A 19,783-nucleotide genomic window follows, 5' to 3' on the forward strand; every position below is an offset into this window, starting at 1 on the left:
GCGATTAGAACTGTCTGTTGTCAGACCCTCAGACACAACCAGAATGGCAGGAATTGCTGTGAACCACATACAAGGTTTTTGCCAAGAAGTACACACAGTATCTGCTCTCATCTGTTTTCTTCTCAACTAAAAACGGTCTAGTTCTTAAAGGGCCTGTTTTACCATTTCATGTCCAGAAGGAGAGAAAATAACTCCTAAATGGGCTGAGGCCTTAATCTCATATGCTAAGTAACCTGAAGGATGAGTGGGTTCCTTTTCCTTGGCCGTGGCAGAGGGGACCGACCCCATTGTGGGCAGGCTCCCTAAAAATGTATTCTCTTCAGTGTGTTAAACTTCCCCTCTCTACGCTGGCAAGACTTCAAACACATTCGGAGAGAAGTAAGACTATATGAGGTGGGGTTCCCAAAACAGCAGGGTCACATTTCCTCCTGGAACATGGAAAGCTGAACTGTAGGAGGTGCCTATAAGAGATCTGGCCCAGTCCTGAAACATTAATACACTTCAAATTAGGCACAGAGAACTTGGCAGCTCGGCTGACTCCCAGACCAGCTCTAAACAAAACTGGTCAGGATTCTTCGTGGCAAACAGCAGTAGAAGGAGCCAATCAAAACGCTTGGCCCTGCCAAAGAATTGCCGCCTTTTCCTTAAAGGGAAAACACTTCAAGGGGAGTGTGTCTGTATTTCTAAGGAGAGAAAAGGAGTTTTTAGATTTTCTGAACTCCTACATCCAGTTGCTCTATTTCTGTAAATTCTTCTTCCTACATTTGTTCTCATCTATAACAACACCAGCATTGCCACTGGGTATAATAAAAAACAGGCTAGGCTAAGCACAGTGGCTCACGCCTGTAATCCCAGCACTTTGGGAGGCCGAGGCAGGTGGATCACAAGGTCAGGAGTTCAATACCAGCCTGACCAACATGGTGAAACCCCGTCTCTACTAAGAATACAAAAATTAGCCAGGCATGGTGGCACGCACCTGTAATCCCAGCTACTCGGGAGGCTGAGGCAGGAGAATCACTTGAACCCAGGAAGCAGAGGTTGCGGCGAGATTGCACCACTGCACTCCAGCCTGGGTGACAGAGTGAGACTCCATAAAAAAAAAAAAGAAAAAAGAAAAAAACACAGGTTAGAGCTTTACAGAAAGATGCCAGATTCCTAACACTACTTTCAACCAAAGGAGGCAGGGCATCCCCCCTCATCTTATTGCCTTCATCTTACTGCTACCACTTAAGGGCAAAGTCCTCCCAAAGATTCCTCCCCTGGAGCCTCATCTTTTCCCTACTGCCTCTTCCCTTTTCTCTGACCCTCTCTCCCCAGCCATTCAAAACTCAACAGAAATACTAAGGTAAATTTCATCCTGATGCGAGTCTCTCAACAGCACAGAGGCAGCACAGTAGACAGGGCTTCTCAAACTAACTGTGAGGAGCAACCTTTTCTGCTAACTTTCCAATCCATCAGGGAATCATACTTTTGTAAGGTGCAGTAAAATGAACTACTAGAAAAATAAAATTTTAAAAAACAAGAAATACAAAATACAAGCCCCAGTTTTTTATCGTTAGACTTAACACTCATAAAAGTATTCTGTCAAATTGCTATTTGAGTTCTAAGTGCATACAAACAATCTCTGCACCTATATTGTATGAATTGGTAATAAACAGCAAACTAATATCAGTCTACAAACGACACTTTAATTAGCACTGGTAAAAGGAAAGGAGAGCAAGCTTTGACACTACACAATCCTAGGGATGAACACAGCTCACTTACTAGTCATATGACCTTAAGCATATCATGTAATTTTTCTGAATCCCAATTTCCGCGTTGATAAAACAGGAACATAAATGTCACCAAATATTCTGCAAAGTTAAGGAAAGATTAAGAAAATGTAATGCCAAGAAACCTAACACAGTGCCTGATTTAGACTAGGAATCCAATGAAATAACTATTACTATCAGGTTTTCTAGGTATTTCCTTTTATCATTCTCTTTTAATTTAAAGGCAGTTCTAATCCCAGTAAATCCTAACCTTGGGAGTCAGTATTTTCAAAGCTAACTGTAACAAGCAAAATTCAGATCTATGATCTTTTATTGTCTTTAGTATCTTTTCCCTTTTGATGTCAGGAACAGAAAAAAAAAAATCAAACTTTCGTGTTGTGCCAAAAATGAGTTCCCACTTGATCGCTAGTGTTTTCTGTTTGACCCAAAATAGATTCCAATTTGATTTCTGGTCAAATTATTGCCAGCTCAATCACTAATTCTGTTGCCATTCCAGACTTGTTATTGTTATTTTACTATATACTGAGTAGATACAAGAATATTTACAAATTATGTGAAGGATATAAAGAATAACAAAAACATATGCCATTAGAATTCTAGTTTTTCCTCCACCTCCTGCCCCCACCCCCAAATGTATCTTCCTACATGGGCTGAGCCCCTCCTTCACTACTGTCCTTAAAGATCTGAATTTAAGTCCTAACTGTCACTTCATGACCCATATAATCTTCAATAAATTGCATCCTCTCTCTTAAGACTATCTCCTACCTATCAAATGAAAAGGCTGAACAACATGGTTACTAACATTGTTTTCAGCTCCCTGCTTGATTTCAGCTAGGTTCAAGACCTTTCATGTTAAATCCCCTGACTTCTTACCTTTCTATTTTACACAACTAGTAGCCATTATCCACCCCTGAATTTGCTATACCAAATCCTTCAACCAAAAATTCTGACCACCACCACCACACCTTATTTTTTGCCTCAGTCCTTCCTTCTTTTTCTCAACAAGTACCTCCAGTCACTGAGGAGAGACAATTCCACCTGATCCTCCAAGATCTCCACCTCCCTCAACATCTAAAACCATCCTTTCACAAATATTTCCCTTGTGTATTCAGAGCATAAGGGCTAAAAGCCCCCAAGAATTCAATCCAACATTTTTATATATGAAACAAGACACATTTATAAAAGTAATAACAGAATGAATGCAAATATCTGCAAATGTGTATCGGAAAAAGGATCTGCTATGTATGTAGAGAATTTCAAAATGAACTCAGCAAGAAAACAAACCACCTGGCCAGGCACGGTGGCTCACGCCTGTAATTCCAGCACTTTGGGAGGCCAAGGCAGGTGGATCACCTGAGGTCAGGAGTTGGAGGCCAGCCTGGCCAACATGGCAAAACCTCACCTCTACTAAAAATACAAAAAAATTAGCTGGCCGCAGTGGTGTGTGCCTGTAATCCCAGCTACTCGGGAGGCTGAGGGAGGAGAATCTCTTGAACCCAGGAGGCGGAGGTTGCAGGGAGCCAAGATCACGTCACTGCACTCCAGCCTGGGCGACAGAGCAAGACTCCATCTCAAAAGAAAAAAGAAAAGAAAAGAAAAGCAAATGAACTGCTCGTTTTAAAAAATGAGCAAAACATTTAAAGAGACCCATTCAAAGAGATATGAATGACAAATATGCAAATGAAAGATACTAAACATCATTAATATTTAGGAAAATACAAACTGAAGCCATGAAAAGATACCAGTATATACCTATCAGAAGGACTCTCATTAAAAAAAAAAAAAAGAACTGACAATACCAAATAGTGGAAAGAATGTAGATACATTCATTGCTGATGAGAATCCAAAGTGGTATAGCCACTTTGGGAAACAGTTTGGCAGTTTCTCATATACTTATACACTTCATATACTCTTGTATGACCCAGCATTCCCACCCTTAGGTATTTACCCAAGAGAAATGAAGCTACTCAAGAGTAAAAAGGAATGCATTACTAATACCTAAAACAGCACCGGCGAATCTCAAAAGAATTACACTAAGTGAAAAAAGTCATCCTCGAAAAGCTACATAATACATGATTCCATTTATATAACATTTTAGAAATGGCAAAATCATAGGAACAGAAATCTGATCAGTGATGCCAGTGGCTGGGGATGGAAGAGAGGACTGACTGTGAAAGAGCCTGAGGGAACTTTCAATGGTAATGGACGCATTTTATATCTTGACTGTGGTAGTGGTTACATGCCTATATTACATTTGTCAAAATTCATAGAAATATAACCTTAAAAGAATGAATTTTACTGCATGTAAATTATATCTGAATAAATACACACACACACACGTATATATATGTGTATATGTATAAAATCCCCCTCAAAAAAAACAGCCCTGTTCTCCTTCCATCACAGAGGAGTAAGCACAGCACCAAGGACACAGGTGGGTGAGGAACTGAGGAATCAAGGATGCACAGGACAGCAGGCCCAGAGGCCAAAGACAAGAGTGGCCGGGGGTCAGGGGACACTGGAGGACTACAGGTAAAGCTGGGAAACTCTAGGGAGGTTAGGAAGCCACAAGGAAGAACAGGCCAAAGGAGCCCATTTACTGAGGATTCCAGACCATGAGGAATAGGGTACAGAGGTGGTGGAGACAGCCATCATGGCTGGAAAACTGGCAACACTGAGCAAACAAGTAAACATATTGGGGATAAGGGGAGCCAAGTTTTTCCCTACTGGAGAATATATTTACAAATATGGAAAGAGGTTGGCTGCATTTAACGGAGTTATCAGTGTGAATTCATGATTTTATAATATAAAATACATTGTTTTGTAGTTTAAAATATGTAACACATGCAAACATCACACATGTATATATATACATATACAGCACACAAAGATATGAAAATATAGATGTAATGTGGTATATATGTGTTTATGTACATATATATGTACACATACATACAATTTCTAGCTGTTTGCTGAGAGAGCCTAGAGGCAATGACACTCTAGTAGCAATATGCATACCCACCACCCAGATGTTGGCTTCTAATTACTATCCTCCATTTAAAAGAACCAGAGTCTCTTGGAAATGGCTGATTTCAGGGCTTTGGAAGGAAAAGTACAAAATAAACTTGGAAAACCTTCCTATGGCAGAAAATAAGCAAATACCCCATGAATGATGGGGACAGGTCGACAAGACAAAGAAACCAGCAAAAAGCAGGTCCCGCTGGCTAAACTTTCAAACTCCCGCAAGCTTGAGGAGTCCATTTGATAGAAATAAACACATGAAAAAGGGAAATTCTTTGTAATAGAATGACATCTAACAAATACAGGCAGACACAGAAATAGAAGACCAGCATTTGACAGAATAAAACTGGTTGGTTCAGGAAAGAGTAGTCAATAGTGCTAAGGAGGTTAGGTATAGATCTGTTGAGGAACAGGATAGTAGTATAATTTCAGAATACCTTTCCACAAGACGATAATCGATTACAAAAGGAAAAATGATGAATCTGATGTGGAGAAACCTAGCAGACATCAGCTTAACCAGCTGTTCAAGGTTAACAATATTACTGACGGTGGGATGAGGGGGATGGCATTTGCCTCCAGATATGATGCAACGAGAAGGGCATGGCATCACTGCAGTGGTATGCCTGCCAAAAACGATATTACTGCTGTCATGAAGAAACAGACAGACTCAGATCTAGACCCTTCAAAATGTCAAGGACATGAAAGAAAGGTGAAGGCTGAGGAACTGTTCCAAGCTGAAGAGGTCTGAGGTGACATGCAACTAAATGCAACGCATATTCCTAGACAAGACACTGGACCAAAAAGGAAAAAGACATTGCTGGGACTGCTGGCAAAATGTTAATGGAGTCTGTGGATGGATGGTCACGTTGTACAAATACTGATTTCCTGATTTGGAGAGCTATGCCAGTTATACAGGAAAGTCCTATTTGGGGGAATACACATTGAAGTGTTTGGGAGTGAAGGAATACCACATCTGCGGCTTGCTCTCAAAAAAAGCTCAGAAAGGAAACAATGAAAAATGGTATGTATGTACACAAACCCCACACACAAACATACAGAGTGAGCAATGAAGCAGATGCAGTAATATATTAACAACTGGGGAATCCAGGTGAAGAGAATCGAGGAGTTTGGGGTGTTTTGTGGGTTGCCAGCTGCTCTGGTAACCTTTCTCTAATTGTGAAATTATTTCAAAAAAAGAATCAAGGGAAAAAAATAATAGCCATCCATTGCCAGGAATTTAAGAGTACAATGTCTTTGATTCTCACAACAAAAGCTGATCCTAAAGCTCAGAAAGGTTAAAACGTGGTTCAACAAGTGTCAGTGCCATACTAACTTGAGTCTGTCAAACTCTGGAGCCTTTAATCTTCTACTACACCATGCTACCTCATTCGACAAATAGGTAACCATCATGTAATGAAGTATGTGCCAATATCTTTACTTATCATTGAGGATGGAAAATCAATCAGACCATCCCTGCCCTCAAGGAATTCAGGCTAACAGAGATAGCCTTTACTTATAAACTAGTAAAGGGTTATTGTGCTATGGTTTGCCTTTACCTGTACAGGGAACGTTGGGCCTTTACCACAAATTCGTTATGACCTATTAGAAGGCAACATTTGAGCCTTTCTGTCTGGCGGCAGCCATCAGGTAAGCCAAGATGGGTGCATACAAGTATATCCAGGAGCTATGGAGAAAGAAGCAGTCTGATGTCATGCGCTTTCTTCTGAGGGTCCGCTGCTGGCAGTACCGCCAGCTCTCTGCTCTCCACAGGGCTCCCCGCCCCACCCGGCCTGATAAAGCGCGCCAACTGGGCTACAAGGCCAAGCAAGGTTACGTTATATATAGGATTCGTGTTCGCCGTGGTGGCCGAAAACGCCCAGTTCCTAAGGGTGCAACTTACGGCAAGCCTGTCCATCATGGTGTTAACCAGCTAAAGTTTGCTCGAAGCCTTCAGTCCGTTGCAGAGGAGCGAGCTGGACGCCACTGTGGGGCTCTGAGAGTCCTGAATTCTTACTGGGTTGGAGAAGATTCCACATACAAATTTTTTGAGGTTATCCTCATTGATCCATTCCACAAAGCTATCAGAAGAAATCCTGACACCCAGTGGATCACCAAACCAGTCCACAAGCACAGGGAGATGCGTGTGCTGACATCTGCAGGCCGAAAGAGCCGTGGCCTTGGAAAGGGCCGTGGCCTTGGAAAGGGCCATAAGTTCCACCATACTATTGGTGGTTCTCGCCGGGCAGCTTGGAGAAGGCGCAATACTCTCCAGCTCCACCGTTACCGCTAATATAAGTAAAGTTTGTAAAATTCATACCTAATAAACAATTTAGGACAGTCATGTCTGCTTACAGGTGTTATTTGTCTGTTAAAACTAGTCTGCAGATTGTTTCTTGAATGCTTTGTCAAATTAAGAAAGTTAAAGTGCAATAATGTTTGAAGACAATAAATGGTGGTATATCTTGTTTCTAATAAGATAAACTTTTTTGTCTTTGCTTTATCTTATTAGGGAGTTGTATGTCAGTGTATAAAACATACTGTGGTATAATAGGTTTAAAATAAATTCTTTAAGAGAAAAAAAAAAGAAGGTAACATTTGAGATGTATAGAAAAAATAGACCAATGGCCACAGTGGAATATACTTAGGTCATGTAGGTAAAAGATCCTATGTGATCAACACAGACACACCTCTCCAAGGCTTGAATACCCATAAACAGGAAAAAGAATGGGGGGAATCTAGATGAGTAGATTTGGGGATCTCCAACTATTCCTTCCCTTAGGTTTTCATCCTTAGAGATGTTCCATGTTTTGTTTAAAGAGATCATTTTCTAAGAAGTAGTGATTGTGGTGAGATTAGAACTATTTGGCCCAATTACTAAACTGGATAATTGCCAAAAGTCCTACCCTGGTTTTCTAATGGCTTTCTACTCAAAGCAAAGCAGTAACTCTTGTGTATGAAAGACAGCAGAAGTTAAATCTCTACCAAAGCACAAAGCATTAGGTTTACTTTCAAAGCCAAATTTATCCCCAAAGTAACCAGGTTTTACCATCAGTTATGTAGAAATTAAGCGGTTTTCTTCTGGTTATAAATCAATTAGGTGCAGCAGGGTGCTATGTCTCTTGGTATTGCCCTGAGTTTTGCAAGTAGCTTGTGTACAGACCATACACCATTTACAAGACAAGAAAGTGGAAGACCCAATAGTAAATATGACAATATCTGCCCTCAGAGAACTTACAGTTTAGCGGAGGGGGGGGGGGGGGACAGATAAATTAAAAGAAGGGACACCTTCCAGATTGGAATGGGATCTGGGTCAGGAAAGGCTTCCTTAAAAAGAAAATACCATTTGGCTGAGATCTAAGGAACAACCTGACTTTGCATGCTTATGTATTTATGTTATGTGTTCACTTTATGGAGAATTTTCTGAGTAGAGAGGTAAAAAGAGACACAAGAAAAATGGTATACAGGCACAGAGGAGAAAAAGATAGCACGTGATTCCATTCTGCTAGGACATAAATACTAAGAAAGAAGCCTGTAAAGGGCTTTTAGTAGTGGAATAATAAACTTTTAATCACCAAAACAACTTTATGGTAGTAATTATTATCTTCATTTTACTAATGAAAAAACTGAGGCTTGAGAAAAGTTAGGTAGATTGAGCAAGGTCCCACAACAAAAAAAAAATGCAGATCAACTGTAAAACCCACCCTCTTTCTGTTCTATTTCCCTCAGAGTTATACACAGAATGTAGCCAGTTCCTTGGATTTCACAGACAAATCACCTTTTCCCTAGATACTCAGCCCTTGGTATTTAACACTTTCAAAAATCCAAACATTCAGCCAGTGGCGGTGGCTCACACCTGTAATCCCAGCACTTTGGGAGGAAAGGTGGGCAAGATCACTTGAGGCCAGGAGTTCGAGACCAGCCTGGCCAACATGGTAAAACCTTATCTCTACTAAAAATACAAAAATTAGGCCGGGCGCGGTGGCTCAAGCCTGTAATCCCAGCACTTTGGGAGGCCGAGACGGGCGGATCACGAGGTCAGGAGATCGAGACCATCCTGGCTAACATGGTGAAACCCCGTCTCTACTAAAAAAATACAAAAAACTAGCCGGGCGAGGTGGTGGGCGCCTGTAGTCCCAGCTACTTGGGAGGCTGAGGCAGGAGGATGGCATAAACCCGGGAGGCAGAGCTTGCAGTGAGCTGAGATCTGGCCACTGCACTCCAGCCTGGGTGACAGAGCGAGACTCTGTCTCAAAAAAATAAAATAAAATAAAATAAAAAATAAAAAATAAAAATACAAAAATTAGCCAGGTGTGGTGGTGCACGTCTGTAGTCCCAGCTACTCAGCAGACTGGAACGTAAGAATCCCTTGAACCTGGGAGGTGGAGACTGCAGTGAGCCAAGATCATGCCACTGTACTTCAGCCTGGGTAACAGAGCAAGACTCCATTTCAAAGAAAAAAATTAGAATTAAAAATTTTTAAATATAAAAATCCAAGCATTCACCAAAGTTAATTTTAGCTTCATTTGGAGGTCAAACCGTTAGTAAAATTGAATATAACCATTTTTATGGTTTTACTGGTTTTCCCCAATGTTAATTTGCATACAAAAAATTCAACATTTTCCCCTTATGTTCGAGGCCCCAAAAGATCAAGGCAGCAGTAAGAAGGCAGCCCACACAGAATTCACTGTATAGCCTGTAACGCACAACACATCAGCATCTATTTTACCCGGCAGCAGGAAAACTTGTAAGTTAGGACCCCACAATTATCCTTGTAGAGAGAGGCACACCAAAGGGAATGTAGGCATAACAGCTACAATAATGGTAACACAAATAGCCATCTGTACTTATAGCCACTCATGCCAAGGGCTTTTAAACACCCACATCCCTACTGCCTCCCTCTCCCTCCATGCAGGTGGGCAAATTCCTTTCCATTCTTCTCCAACCCACATAATTCCAGGGGAATAGATAATCTGATGCTAGGAGCAAGAAGCAAAGAAAGCTGCTATACTTTTGAACACAAAAGACCGAAAAGGAAGAGTCCTAATTCCCCCACCCTGTGTTCTACCCATTAAACCAGTATTTCTCTATTCTTTCCACTGTCTGAAACACAGAAACATAGCTCCTGTTACATCCCCCAGGTCCCTTTCCCTAACTTCCACCGGTCCCAGCTAGTTTAGACCCTCCTACCCCCATCTCCCCATTTATTCAGTTCTCTCAATGCACTTATCACATTATAGGTCTTGTTGGTACCAGTCTCCCTACTACACTGGGAGCCCCTGAGGTCATGGACTGCCTCTCTCTGCCTCCCTCCACATCCTCAACAGCTAGCATGGTACAGGACATACGGGTGCTAAATAAAGATTTGCTGGGTGATTACAAGAACTGCAGAATGAACAGGAAAGTAGGTAGGAGAAAAGGAAATGGTTGGACAGTAATTTGAGGTCTGAGGGTCCAGGATATCTGAATAGAAACCATGCTACAGTTCCTACAATGGAACATGTTGAGTGCAACAGTTACATAAGAAAAATCATCCTTTCATAGTCTCTGATAGAGAGTTTTAGAACAAAAGCTGTGCTAACTAACAAGCCAAGGGTATCATTTAAAATTAAAAATAAAAAATAAAAATAAGCCACTAATCTTATCTATTAGTGTTATGTCCCCAAAAGCAAAACAGCAACAAGACAGTGTGGCCTACAAAACTACCATAGCCCTACCACTCACAGCTCTAGCTCCCAACACAAATAGCTTTTCAGGACTCCTCTTTCTTCGACAGCTGTTTTGCCCACCCTCTCCCCTTAGCCTCTTCCTTTCCTCCCCTACAAGGCAGCAAAGAAAACAACAACTGCACTACAAAATCCAAGAATCATCAGAAAGACAAATCTCCCCAGTTCTCCTAAGTTTATCCTGACGGCTGCTGGCAAGATAAGCAATTTTTTCCTAATTATGGTAGACTTCACCTGGGTGATGAATGTAGTTATCAACTTTTCAACAAGGTGCTAGAAAACAGTAGAACATCTCAAAACCATACTTTAGTAGTGCACCTGCCCAATCTGCCCTCGGCTCTGCAACCAGGAGACTTTTACCAGCTCTTCTTTAGCTCTAATCCACCAGCTATTACCCGCCCTCTACCAGGGACATCTGCTCTTGAACCTTCCTTACTAACTATACTTGTCAAAATCAAACAGAACCTGATAGAAAAGTAAGACGGGAAAGGGATGTAATAAGTTTCTAAGATTGTCTCAATTTAAACCCTTTGGCCATATTTTTACCTGGGTTTTTTTTTCTTTTTTCTTTTTTTTTTTTTTTTTTTTTGAGGCGGAGTCTCGCTCTGTCGCCCGGACTGGAGTGCAGTGGCCGGATCTCAGCTCACTGCAAGCTCCGCCTCCCGGGTTTACGCCATTCTCCTGCCTCAGCCTCCCAAGTAGCTGGGACTACAGGCGCCCGCCACCTCGCCCGGCTAGTTTTTGTATTTTTAGTAGAGACGGGGTTTCACCGTATTAGCCAGGATGGTCTCGATCTCCTGACCTCGTGATCCGCCCGTCTCGGCCTCCCAAAGTGCTGGGATTACAGGCTTGAGCCACCGCGCCCGGCTGAATTTTTTTTTTCTACTGAAGAAAACTATAATAATTACTTTGGGGAGATGCTGATTTTTACTAGATTTTACTTTGAACCACTGTAGTAAGATGTTAGAGCTAAAAGCAATCTCAGAAATAACATTATATCCCCACATTTTGCAAACAGAGAATGGCCCAGAGATGTTAATAACTGCTTAACTACAGTTACACACACAAAAAAATTCCGGGCCGGGCGCGGTGGCTCAAGCCTGTAATCCTAGCACTTTGGGAGGCCGAGACGGGCGGATCACGAGGTCAGGAGATCGAGAACATCCTGGCTAACACGGTGAAACCCCGTCTCTACTAAAAAATACAAAAAACTAGCCGGGCGAGGTGGCGGGCGCCTGTAGTCCCAGCTACTCGGGAGGCTGAGGCAGGAGAAAGGCGTAAACCCGGGAGGCGGAGCTTGCAGTGAGCTGAGATCCAGCCACTGCACTCCAGCCTGGGCGACAGAGCGAGACTCCGTCTCAAAAAAAAAAAAAAAAAATTCCTAGATCATCAAATCCTGGATGGCAAGACCTGTATCTAATTTATTTCCAGGTCCAACAGTGTTCGGCACTTGATAAATGGCTAGTAAACTGAACTAAATGAACACAGCTAATTAGTGGGAATCTAGAACTATGACCCAAGACCATTTGACTTCAAGCACAATGTTTTCTCATTACATGTGACTAGAAAGCTAGAGAAGATGAATAATTTGGAATCCAAGCTCTCTTCCTCCTCAACAACCAGGCACACACTGTTTATCTCTGACACCATCTGTAAGATTTCCAATCTCTGTATGTTCAACTGTTCTAAAAATCATACATTTCTAAACTGATTCCCTAAAATATCTCTGCTCTTCCACTCAGATTACTTTTTTAAATAATTCTCTTCAATGACCTAATCTTAATGGTCAACCTCTTAGGGATCCCTCCTTATACCTCAACAACTTACAACAAGCTACAAAAATCTGTCTCTTTCCCTTGTTTGTGTCCCCCTAGGCCAATGGTTCTCAACCTTGACTGCATAGTAGCATCATCTGAAGATGTTCAAAAAAACAAACCTGATTCCTGGGTCCTGCCCCCAGAGTTCCTGATTTAATTGGTCTGTGTAGGGTACGGCCTAAGCAATGAAACGTTTAAAAGCTTCCCAGGTGATTCTAACACACAGTTAGCTAAGATTGAGAACCTCTGCCCTATGCCCTCAGAAACTCACCACTTGGTCCATCATATACTCTAAAAATAACTACATACTGCCAGTTGTTCTGGACTTGCAAAATATTAGACCTCTTTGCACCAAGACAGGGTGTGTTGCTAGACTGAAGGCACACTGGAGCCATACCCTTGTTTCACATCTGTTATATAATAAAACTGTGGTAAAAATGTTGGTAAAGCTCTATAAATCATTAATAATGAATGCCCAGCATCTGGCTAAAAGACCACAGAGGGGAAAAAGCTGTACTGAAGTTGGCTCAGAAACATATTTAGTTTCTCAATTTTTTTTTAACCAAAGATCTAGAGTCCTTCAAATCCAGATGGTCTTTCTGTATCAAGAATAGCTTTTTGTGGCACATGAACAAACCCAACCCAAAAGAAGCACAAGAATATACTATGTATTTTCATGCCTCCATGACTCTGCTCACCCTAGTATCTATGTCTGGAACACCCTTACCCAGTCTGCACAGAAAACTCCTATTCATCTTTCAAAGCCCAATTCAAACGCCTCCTTTAGTCATTCATTCAACAACTACTGAGAATTCACTAAGTGACAGGCAATGGAGATACAACGTTAAACGAGACAGTCACTGGCTTCACAGTGCTTACACTCAAGTACTTGGGAAGACAGCCAGTAAACAAGGAGACAAATTTTTAAAATTCCAGATGATGCGAAGAAAAGATGACAACATAATGTGACACAGTAATGGTGGATGGTGACTGTTCCCAAGTAAACTCATTTGGTCCCTCAAGACCAAATCAAGAAAGGAGACTTTATCATATTCCTTTTCACACTCTCAGAATTGTCTCTTGGTACATACACAACGAATATTTTGAATGAAAAACAAAAAAAGAGTAAGAAAGGCAAAAGTAAAATACTAATAGAAACAATCATAATCAACTAAAAGTCAAGAGACACAAACCCTATGTTGTTCCAACTACCTACTAGGTTTTCAGCAAATCTCTTCCTCTCTTCTGTAAAATGGGTGGACTGGATTAGACCGGGATTGTAATACTCACCAGAGGTAAAGAGTGAAGTGCACAGGTAGAGACTCTGCAATACTGAAGCAAACGGGCCATTCCAAAAGAGAACAGTCACTATTTAGCTCCCGCAGATTGTCAGATGTAGGAATGTTGGCCCCATGCTGCCAAGTGAAGTCACAAATCTGGGTTTCATGTGAGCTTTCCCAATGTTTAAATGTTAAATCCAAAAGCCTTTAAAATACTATGTTATCCAAACAAAACCCCACATGTGGGAGCCACACCAAAGGCCTCTAGTTTGCAACCTCTTGACTAGATAATCTTTAAGTCCTTGCTAACAGTCTATGGCTCTAAATGAAATATCTTCTCAAAGAAAAACAGTTAAGAGGATACAACAGGATCAAAGAATAGAAAGAGAAAAGGACAGTCTCCTTCCCAGGTGTTCCAGTCAGATCACAGAAGGTGGGAGGATCACTGGAGCCCAGAAGTTCAAGGCCAGCCTGGGCAACAAAGCAAGCAATACTCCATCTCTCAAGAGACAGACAGATAGATAGATAGATAGATAGATAGATAGATAGAGATAGATTAGAGTCCTCCTCATAATTCATCAGGCAGCAAATCCTTGTTGCTTAGAAAGAAAATGCAAAATGCAGCCTGGATAATGAAAAGACCAATTCTAACCTCTCCCTCAGATTATAAAAGCAGTCAGTCCGCTGTATTTTTAGTAATCTGGGGCTGAACTGTTGTGCTTCTGCCCATGCAAGCTTAATAAATATCCCTATTATAGGCAATCAGGAACGCTTAAATAGAGGCACAACCCATACACATACACACAGACACAGACACCCCACACAGCACAAAGCAAGGAAATCAATTATGCTGAAGACTGGCAAGATGCCCCAAAGACACAGCAGGAATTTGATATGAACAGCAGGATGAGGAAGGAGAATGAATAATTCAGACTCCCTGATTCACTTAACAAAGTCCTGTCAAGCACAAGCTGAGACCCACAGTTTGTGGGCTGAGCTCCCTGAGCTAAAAGGCAACACGAGCTCACTGTCTGAATGGAAAGCTCACTGTGCCTGCTGTGAAGGTGGGAGAAGGAAGAAATGAAAAACGTGCACCTCGAATAGAAGCCAAGTTATTTTTCTGGGAGCCAGTTCATCATAAAAGACCAAACTTGAAAGCAGACAATGTTTTCATACTGTCATTAGCAAAGGAAAAATAACATGCATATTTTATTTATGCCCACCCTCTTTAAGGCTTCCACTGGATTAACAAGCCCAAAGTCAATGAGATAATGCAAAAGGCAAAAGAAAGAAGTATCAGTCAGAATAGCTAAATGTATAGACATATTCCCAATCCTTACCCTCTCACCCCAGTGTTTAAGAATGTTATCAACATTAACTATCTTCAAGCTAGCAATGCTGACTGTGGACTTATGGACTATTCATCAACTGCTTCACCTGAAGTTCCTCATGATTTTTAGACACCAGCCTATTCCGAAAACAGATCCAGATCTATACCAAGCATTACTCAGTCACCATAAACTCTTACTTCACTGGAAAACAGAGTTTTGTATAAAGATTTTTTTTTTTTTTTGGCTGTTACATAAATGACTTAGGGAAGAAAAAGAAAGGTAAACAGTCCAACCTGTTTTCATGTGTCTTTATGATAGGTTTGGTGTTTTAGCTTCCATTTTTGTTTTTTAGTGACAAGAATAAAATATTTATAATCATACAGCATTTAAATATCTCAAAGCTATGATACTCACTGATGCAAATACTTCAGTCTTACATTTGTAAAATATTACTTATAAACAACACACCAAGAATGCATTAACTGCTGAATGCCACGATACTAAAATTGTGTTTGCACAAAAATCAAGGGAAAAGAACAAATTTAGGCTGTTCTTTTCAACTCCTTCAGAATTCCTTCTAAGGCTATAAAGACAAGTTCTAAATATTATACTAGTTGAGTAGCAGAAAACAGATTTCAGAAAGCAATTACTACCACAAACAAATGCACTTAGCATGAGCTCATACATTTAATAACCATTTTAAAAATTAATCTGATTCCCCAAAGTTATCAAAAGCAACTAACAACTTTTCAAAATTCAAATGGCTGAACAGGAGATGTTTCAGCCCTAAAAGCAAAGAATAAATAGCATTAAAATTGAATAGTAATTAAATAACCTGCTCCTTCTACTGATAATAACCAAATTTTCCTATTTACATCAGGTCAGCCTCTAGGGAATTAATCCATCAGCCTGTCATAAAGAAGCATGTGATACAATAGCAGTGACTCAAGCCAGAGAACGTATGAGAGGAGGCAGCAACCACAGCAGATGGAACTTTCTGCTCACATTCTATGTCACAGATCAGGATCTAAGGGCTCATAAGGCAAGCTCCCAATGGTCACAGACAGGGGCCCCCAATTTCCAAATGCTTACTGACTGGTGCATCTAAAAATGAGATTAATACCAAGTCTGATATGCCTTTTCTTTTGTGACAGAACAATAAAGCCACTGTTGATCAACTTTAACAAGTTGGAAAACGGATGACAAACTTCCCAGAAGAATAAAACTTATTCTGTAAATTATTTGGTGAGGTTGGGGCAAAAGTATTTTTCTTAAAGCTCCCCAGAGGATGCTAATGGGCAGCCAAGATTAAGAAACACTGGTTTAACTAAGCCTTGAGACAAACTAACTAGAGCTACTTAACCAGTGAAAGCCAGAGGTAAAACATGAAAGGGAGGCGACCTTGGCCTTTGAACATGACTTTGTTTGAAATGATTATCTCTAGCAAAAGAACCGCACAGCGATCATTCACCCTGCAAATCTAGGATCTATATTCCATACAGATAAGGTTCTTTCAGTTCTAAAATCCTATAATCCATACAACCATTAACCGGCAATAAATACTAAGCTTACTATAAATCAGGTACGTGCTACATACTGGGAATTTAAAAAGAAAAAATAAAGACTAAAACAGAGTCCCTACCCTCGAGGAGCTTACAGTTTGGCAGGAGCTCAAAGGAAACAGGCTCTTATAATACAGTGAAGTAAATCCTAAATAGGGAAAAGCATAAGGTGCTATGAAAGCAGTCAAGAGAGTTTCTAACCCTATCTTAGAAATTCAGTAAAAGATTCCCAAACGTACCAATAAACCAAGATCTCAAAGATAAGGGTTAGTGCCATAAAAGGTGGAAGGAGACATGTTACAAAGGGAATAAAGTGAAGCTGCATGGTATATGCACAAGTGGGTCAAGGGGTGGGAGATGAGGTAGGAGCCAGATCACCAATGGCTTTTAATGGGACTAAACGGCAGTGAGATGATCAGAGTTGTTTCAGAAGGATCACTCTAAGAAAAATTACTGCAACGCAATGATGTGGGATGGGAGGGATGAAATTAAAGGCAGAAGGACCATTTAAGAGGCTATAACAGTAGCTTCAGCAGTTGGGTAAATGGTGGCATTGGTTGCTGAGTTACACAGGGACAGAATTTTGCAGAAAGAGCAGATAAGGGCTGGCCGTAGTGGCTCATGCCTATAATCCCAGCATTTTGGGAGGCCGAGGCGGGCAGATCACCTGAGGTTAGGAGTTCAAGACCAGCCTGGCTAACATGGCAAAACCCCATCTCTTCTTGAAAAAAAAAAAAAAAAAAAAGAGCAGATAAGGAAGAATCAGTTTTAGATGCTATGTTTGCAGTTAACTATGGGGTATCCAAGCACAGATGCACACTAAGCAGTTGGATACAGACATCCTAAGTGCAGGAAAGAGATCTACACTAGAGACAAAAATGTGGAAGTTGTCAGCATATAGATGATAAATAAAGCCTTAGCAATAGACGAGCTTGCCCAAGGAGAAATATATATAATTTTTAAAAATTAAATAGAAAAGGCCTAGAGTAGAATCCTTTCAAGTACCAACTTTTAAGTGGTGGGCTGAGGAAGGAATAACGAAAATACACTGGCAGACAGAGGGAGAAATTCTAAAAAGCATGGTACAAGGGAAGCCAGGGGAAGAGAGGCATTCCAAGGACAGAGACAATAGAAAGGAATGTTCATTGGATGTAGTTGCAAGGGGGTTAATGCTGATTTTGGAGAAAAGAGTTTCAATGTTGTGGTTAAGGAGAAAACCAGAACTGCAAAGGGTACAGAAAACTATTTTAAGAAAGTGGCTTGTAGAAGGGAGGAGAGTGAAAAGCAGATGGAGGGTAAAGATGGCGAAATGTGCTAGATTTTATTTATTTATTTTATTTAAAGTTGATGAAAAAAGATATAGAAGGGCAGATTTAAAATCTTGGGAAAAGATCCAAGCAGAACTCACTACAGAAAGGACAAAAAGTGGTACGCAAAGTTTGGTGGCACAAAGGTAAAAGTTCCAATCTGACGGTCTCTATAAATTAAGAGGCAAGATTAAGTGAAGGGAAGCAAAAGGAAAGGAAATGTAGGACAATGAGGGATGTTTAAACAGCCACTGTGGCAAATCCCCAAGAGGTCACTTAAAAACAGAAATACTGGCCAGGTGTGGTGACTCACGCCTATAATTCCAGCACTATGGGAGGCCAAGGTGGATGGATCACTGGAGGTCAGGAGTTCGAGACCAGCCTGGCCAACATGATGAAACCCCAACTCTCCTAAAAATACAAAAAAATCAGCTGGGCGTGGTAGCATGCACCTGTGATTCCAGCTACTCAGGAGGCTGAGGTAGGAGAATCGCTTGAACTCAGGAGGCGGAGGTTGCCGTGAGCAGAGATCGTGCCACTGCACTCCAGTCTGGGTGACAGAGTGAGACTCTGTCTCAAAAACAAAAAACACAGAAATACTACCAGGCAGGAGTCAAGGGTCTAGGAAAGACTGGATATTAGGAAGGCAGACAGCTGTACTGAGTTTTGCCAGGTAGGAAAAATATAATGAAAATGAAAATAAAGAGAGGATATTGGCCAAAGAGTTGTTTAAGAGAAGGACGACGAAATCTAAACAAGACAGGGAAGGGAGCAAAGACAGGGAAGTTAACAAAGAGAGAGAGAATATAGAGAGGGCCATGCACTGGCTTTCTCAATGACACTGGAGAAAAGAGGCAGTGGGGTAACTAAATGAGCGAACTGAAGAGTCTTAATGAGAAAATGAGACACTTGTCTTTAAATTTTCAGAAATTAAGCAGTTTTAAATTGACTAACCCCAGGATGTGGCCTTAGAATAGTTGGTGAAAGAGAAGAAAGGCAATGAAACAGATTAATTAAAGAACCAGACATAAGACTAGCTAAGGTGCTGGATCAGTCTTCCATACAGACATTCGAGTCTCTTCATAGCAATACTTCAGGTAAGAAGAAAGCCCACGATGCAAGAGCTACAAGTTTTTGTTCATTTTTTCAATGAGGGAGGGGTGAAACAAACAATAAATGACAGCACTGCATAAGGGAAGAAGTTGGACTCGCCAGATTACACTAGCTTTTTAAAGAACAGGGAATTTCACCCAAGGGTATAGGATTATATGTAAGCATTGGAGAGGGGAGACAGAGGACAAAAGAATACTCATCTCCCTAATACAGGAGAACAAGGAACACTGAAACACCCACTAAGTCAAGCATGGTGTTGCACACCTGTAGTACCAGCTGCTTGGGAGGCTGAGGCAGGGGGATCACTTGAGCTCAGGAGTTCGAGACCAGCCTGGGCAACACAGCGAGACCCCATCTCTCAATTTTAAAAATTACAAAAAAAAAAAAAAAAAACCCACCCACTAGAAGGGAGATAGGGGATGTAAAGTCCTGAGAAAGAAAACAAATTTAGTTAACAGAAAGGAGTAAAAATAACACGCAGTTAAGAGGCTAAAGATGAAGGAAGCTTGCTTACTGTGCAACAGGAAAAAAATCAGACAGTCTAGGAGGGAAGGAGTCACTGGAAGATCAGAATGCAAGAGCAAAAGTATAAAGTCAGTTAGGCCTGACAACAGAGGAATATACAGATGACCACAAGTACTTACATTCTGGATGCTGACCAAGGAGTGCAGAATTGAAAGAATGATCTGTTGGGTTACTGCAAGGTTTCTTTAAAAGAAAAAAAAAAATTAGTCCAAAGAATTCCTTAACAGAAGATTGAAGGGAGGCAGGCGGACTTGGGCCTTTGGACAGGAGTCAGCATCAGCCAGGTCTAAGTGAGCTTTTAGGAGTCACAGTCAGAAGAGCAGAGGCGAACA

General features: G+C 41.1%; 2 protein-coding genes across 19 annotated transcripts in view; one reads left to right on the forward strand and one right to left on the reverse strand.

Moving 5' to 3' along the window:
* Positions 1-19,783, reverse strand: part of RBFOX2 (RNA binding fox-1 homolog 2) — a 303,630-nt gene that overhangs the window by 243,977 nt on the left and 39,870 nt on the right. The window lies entirely within an intron of this gene.
* LOC117095951 (60S ribosomal protein L15-like) lies at positions 6,419-7,144 on the forward strand. Its single transcript, XM_033232823.1, has one exon. The coding sequence runs from the start codon at positions 6,451-6,453 to the stop codon at positions 7,081-7,083; it is 633 nt and encodes a 210-aa protein (XP_033088714.1). The 5' UTR covers positions 6,419-6,450; the 3' UTR covers positions 7,084-7,144.

Source organism: Trachypithecus francoisi, unplaced genomic scaffold, assembly GCF_009764315.1.
Source record: "Trachypithecus francoisi isolate TF-2019V2 unplaced genomic scaffold, Tfra_2.0 Lachesis_group14, whole genome shotgun sequence".
NCBI classification, from domain to species: Eukaryota; Metazoa; Chordata; class Mammalia; order Primates; family Cercopithecidae; genus Trachypithecus; species Trachypithecus francoisi.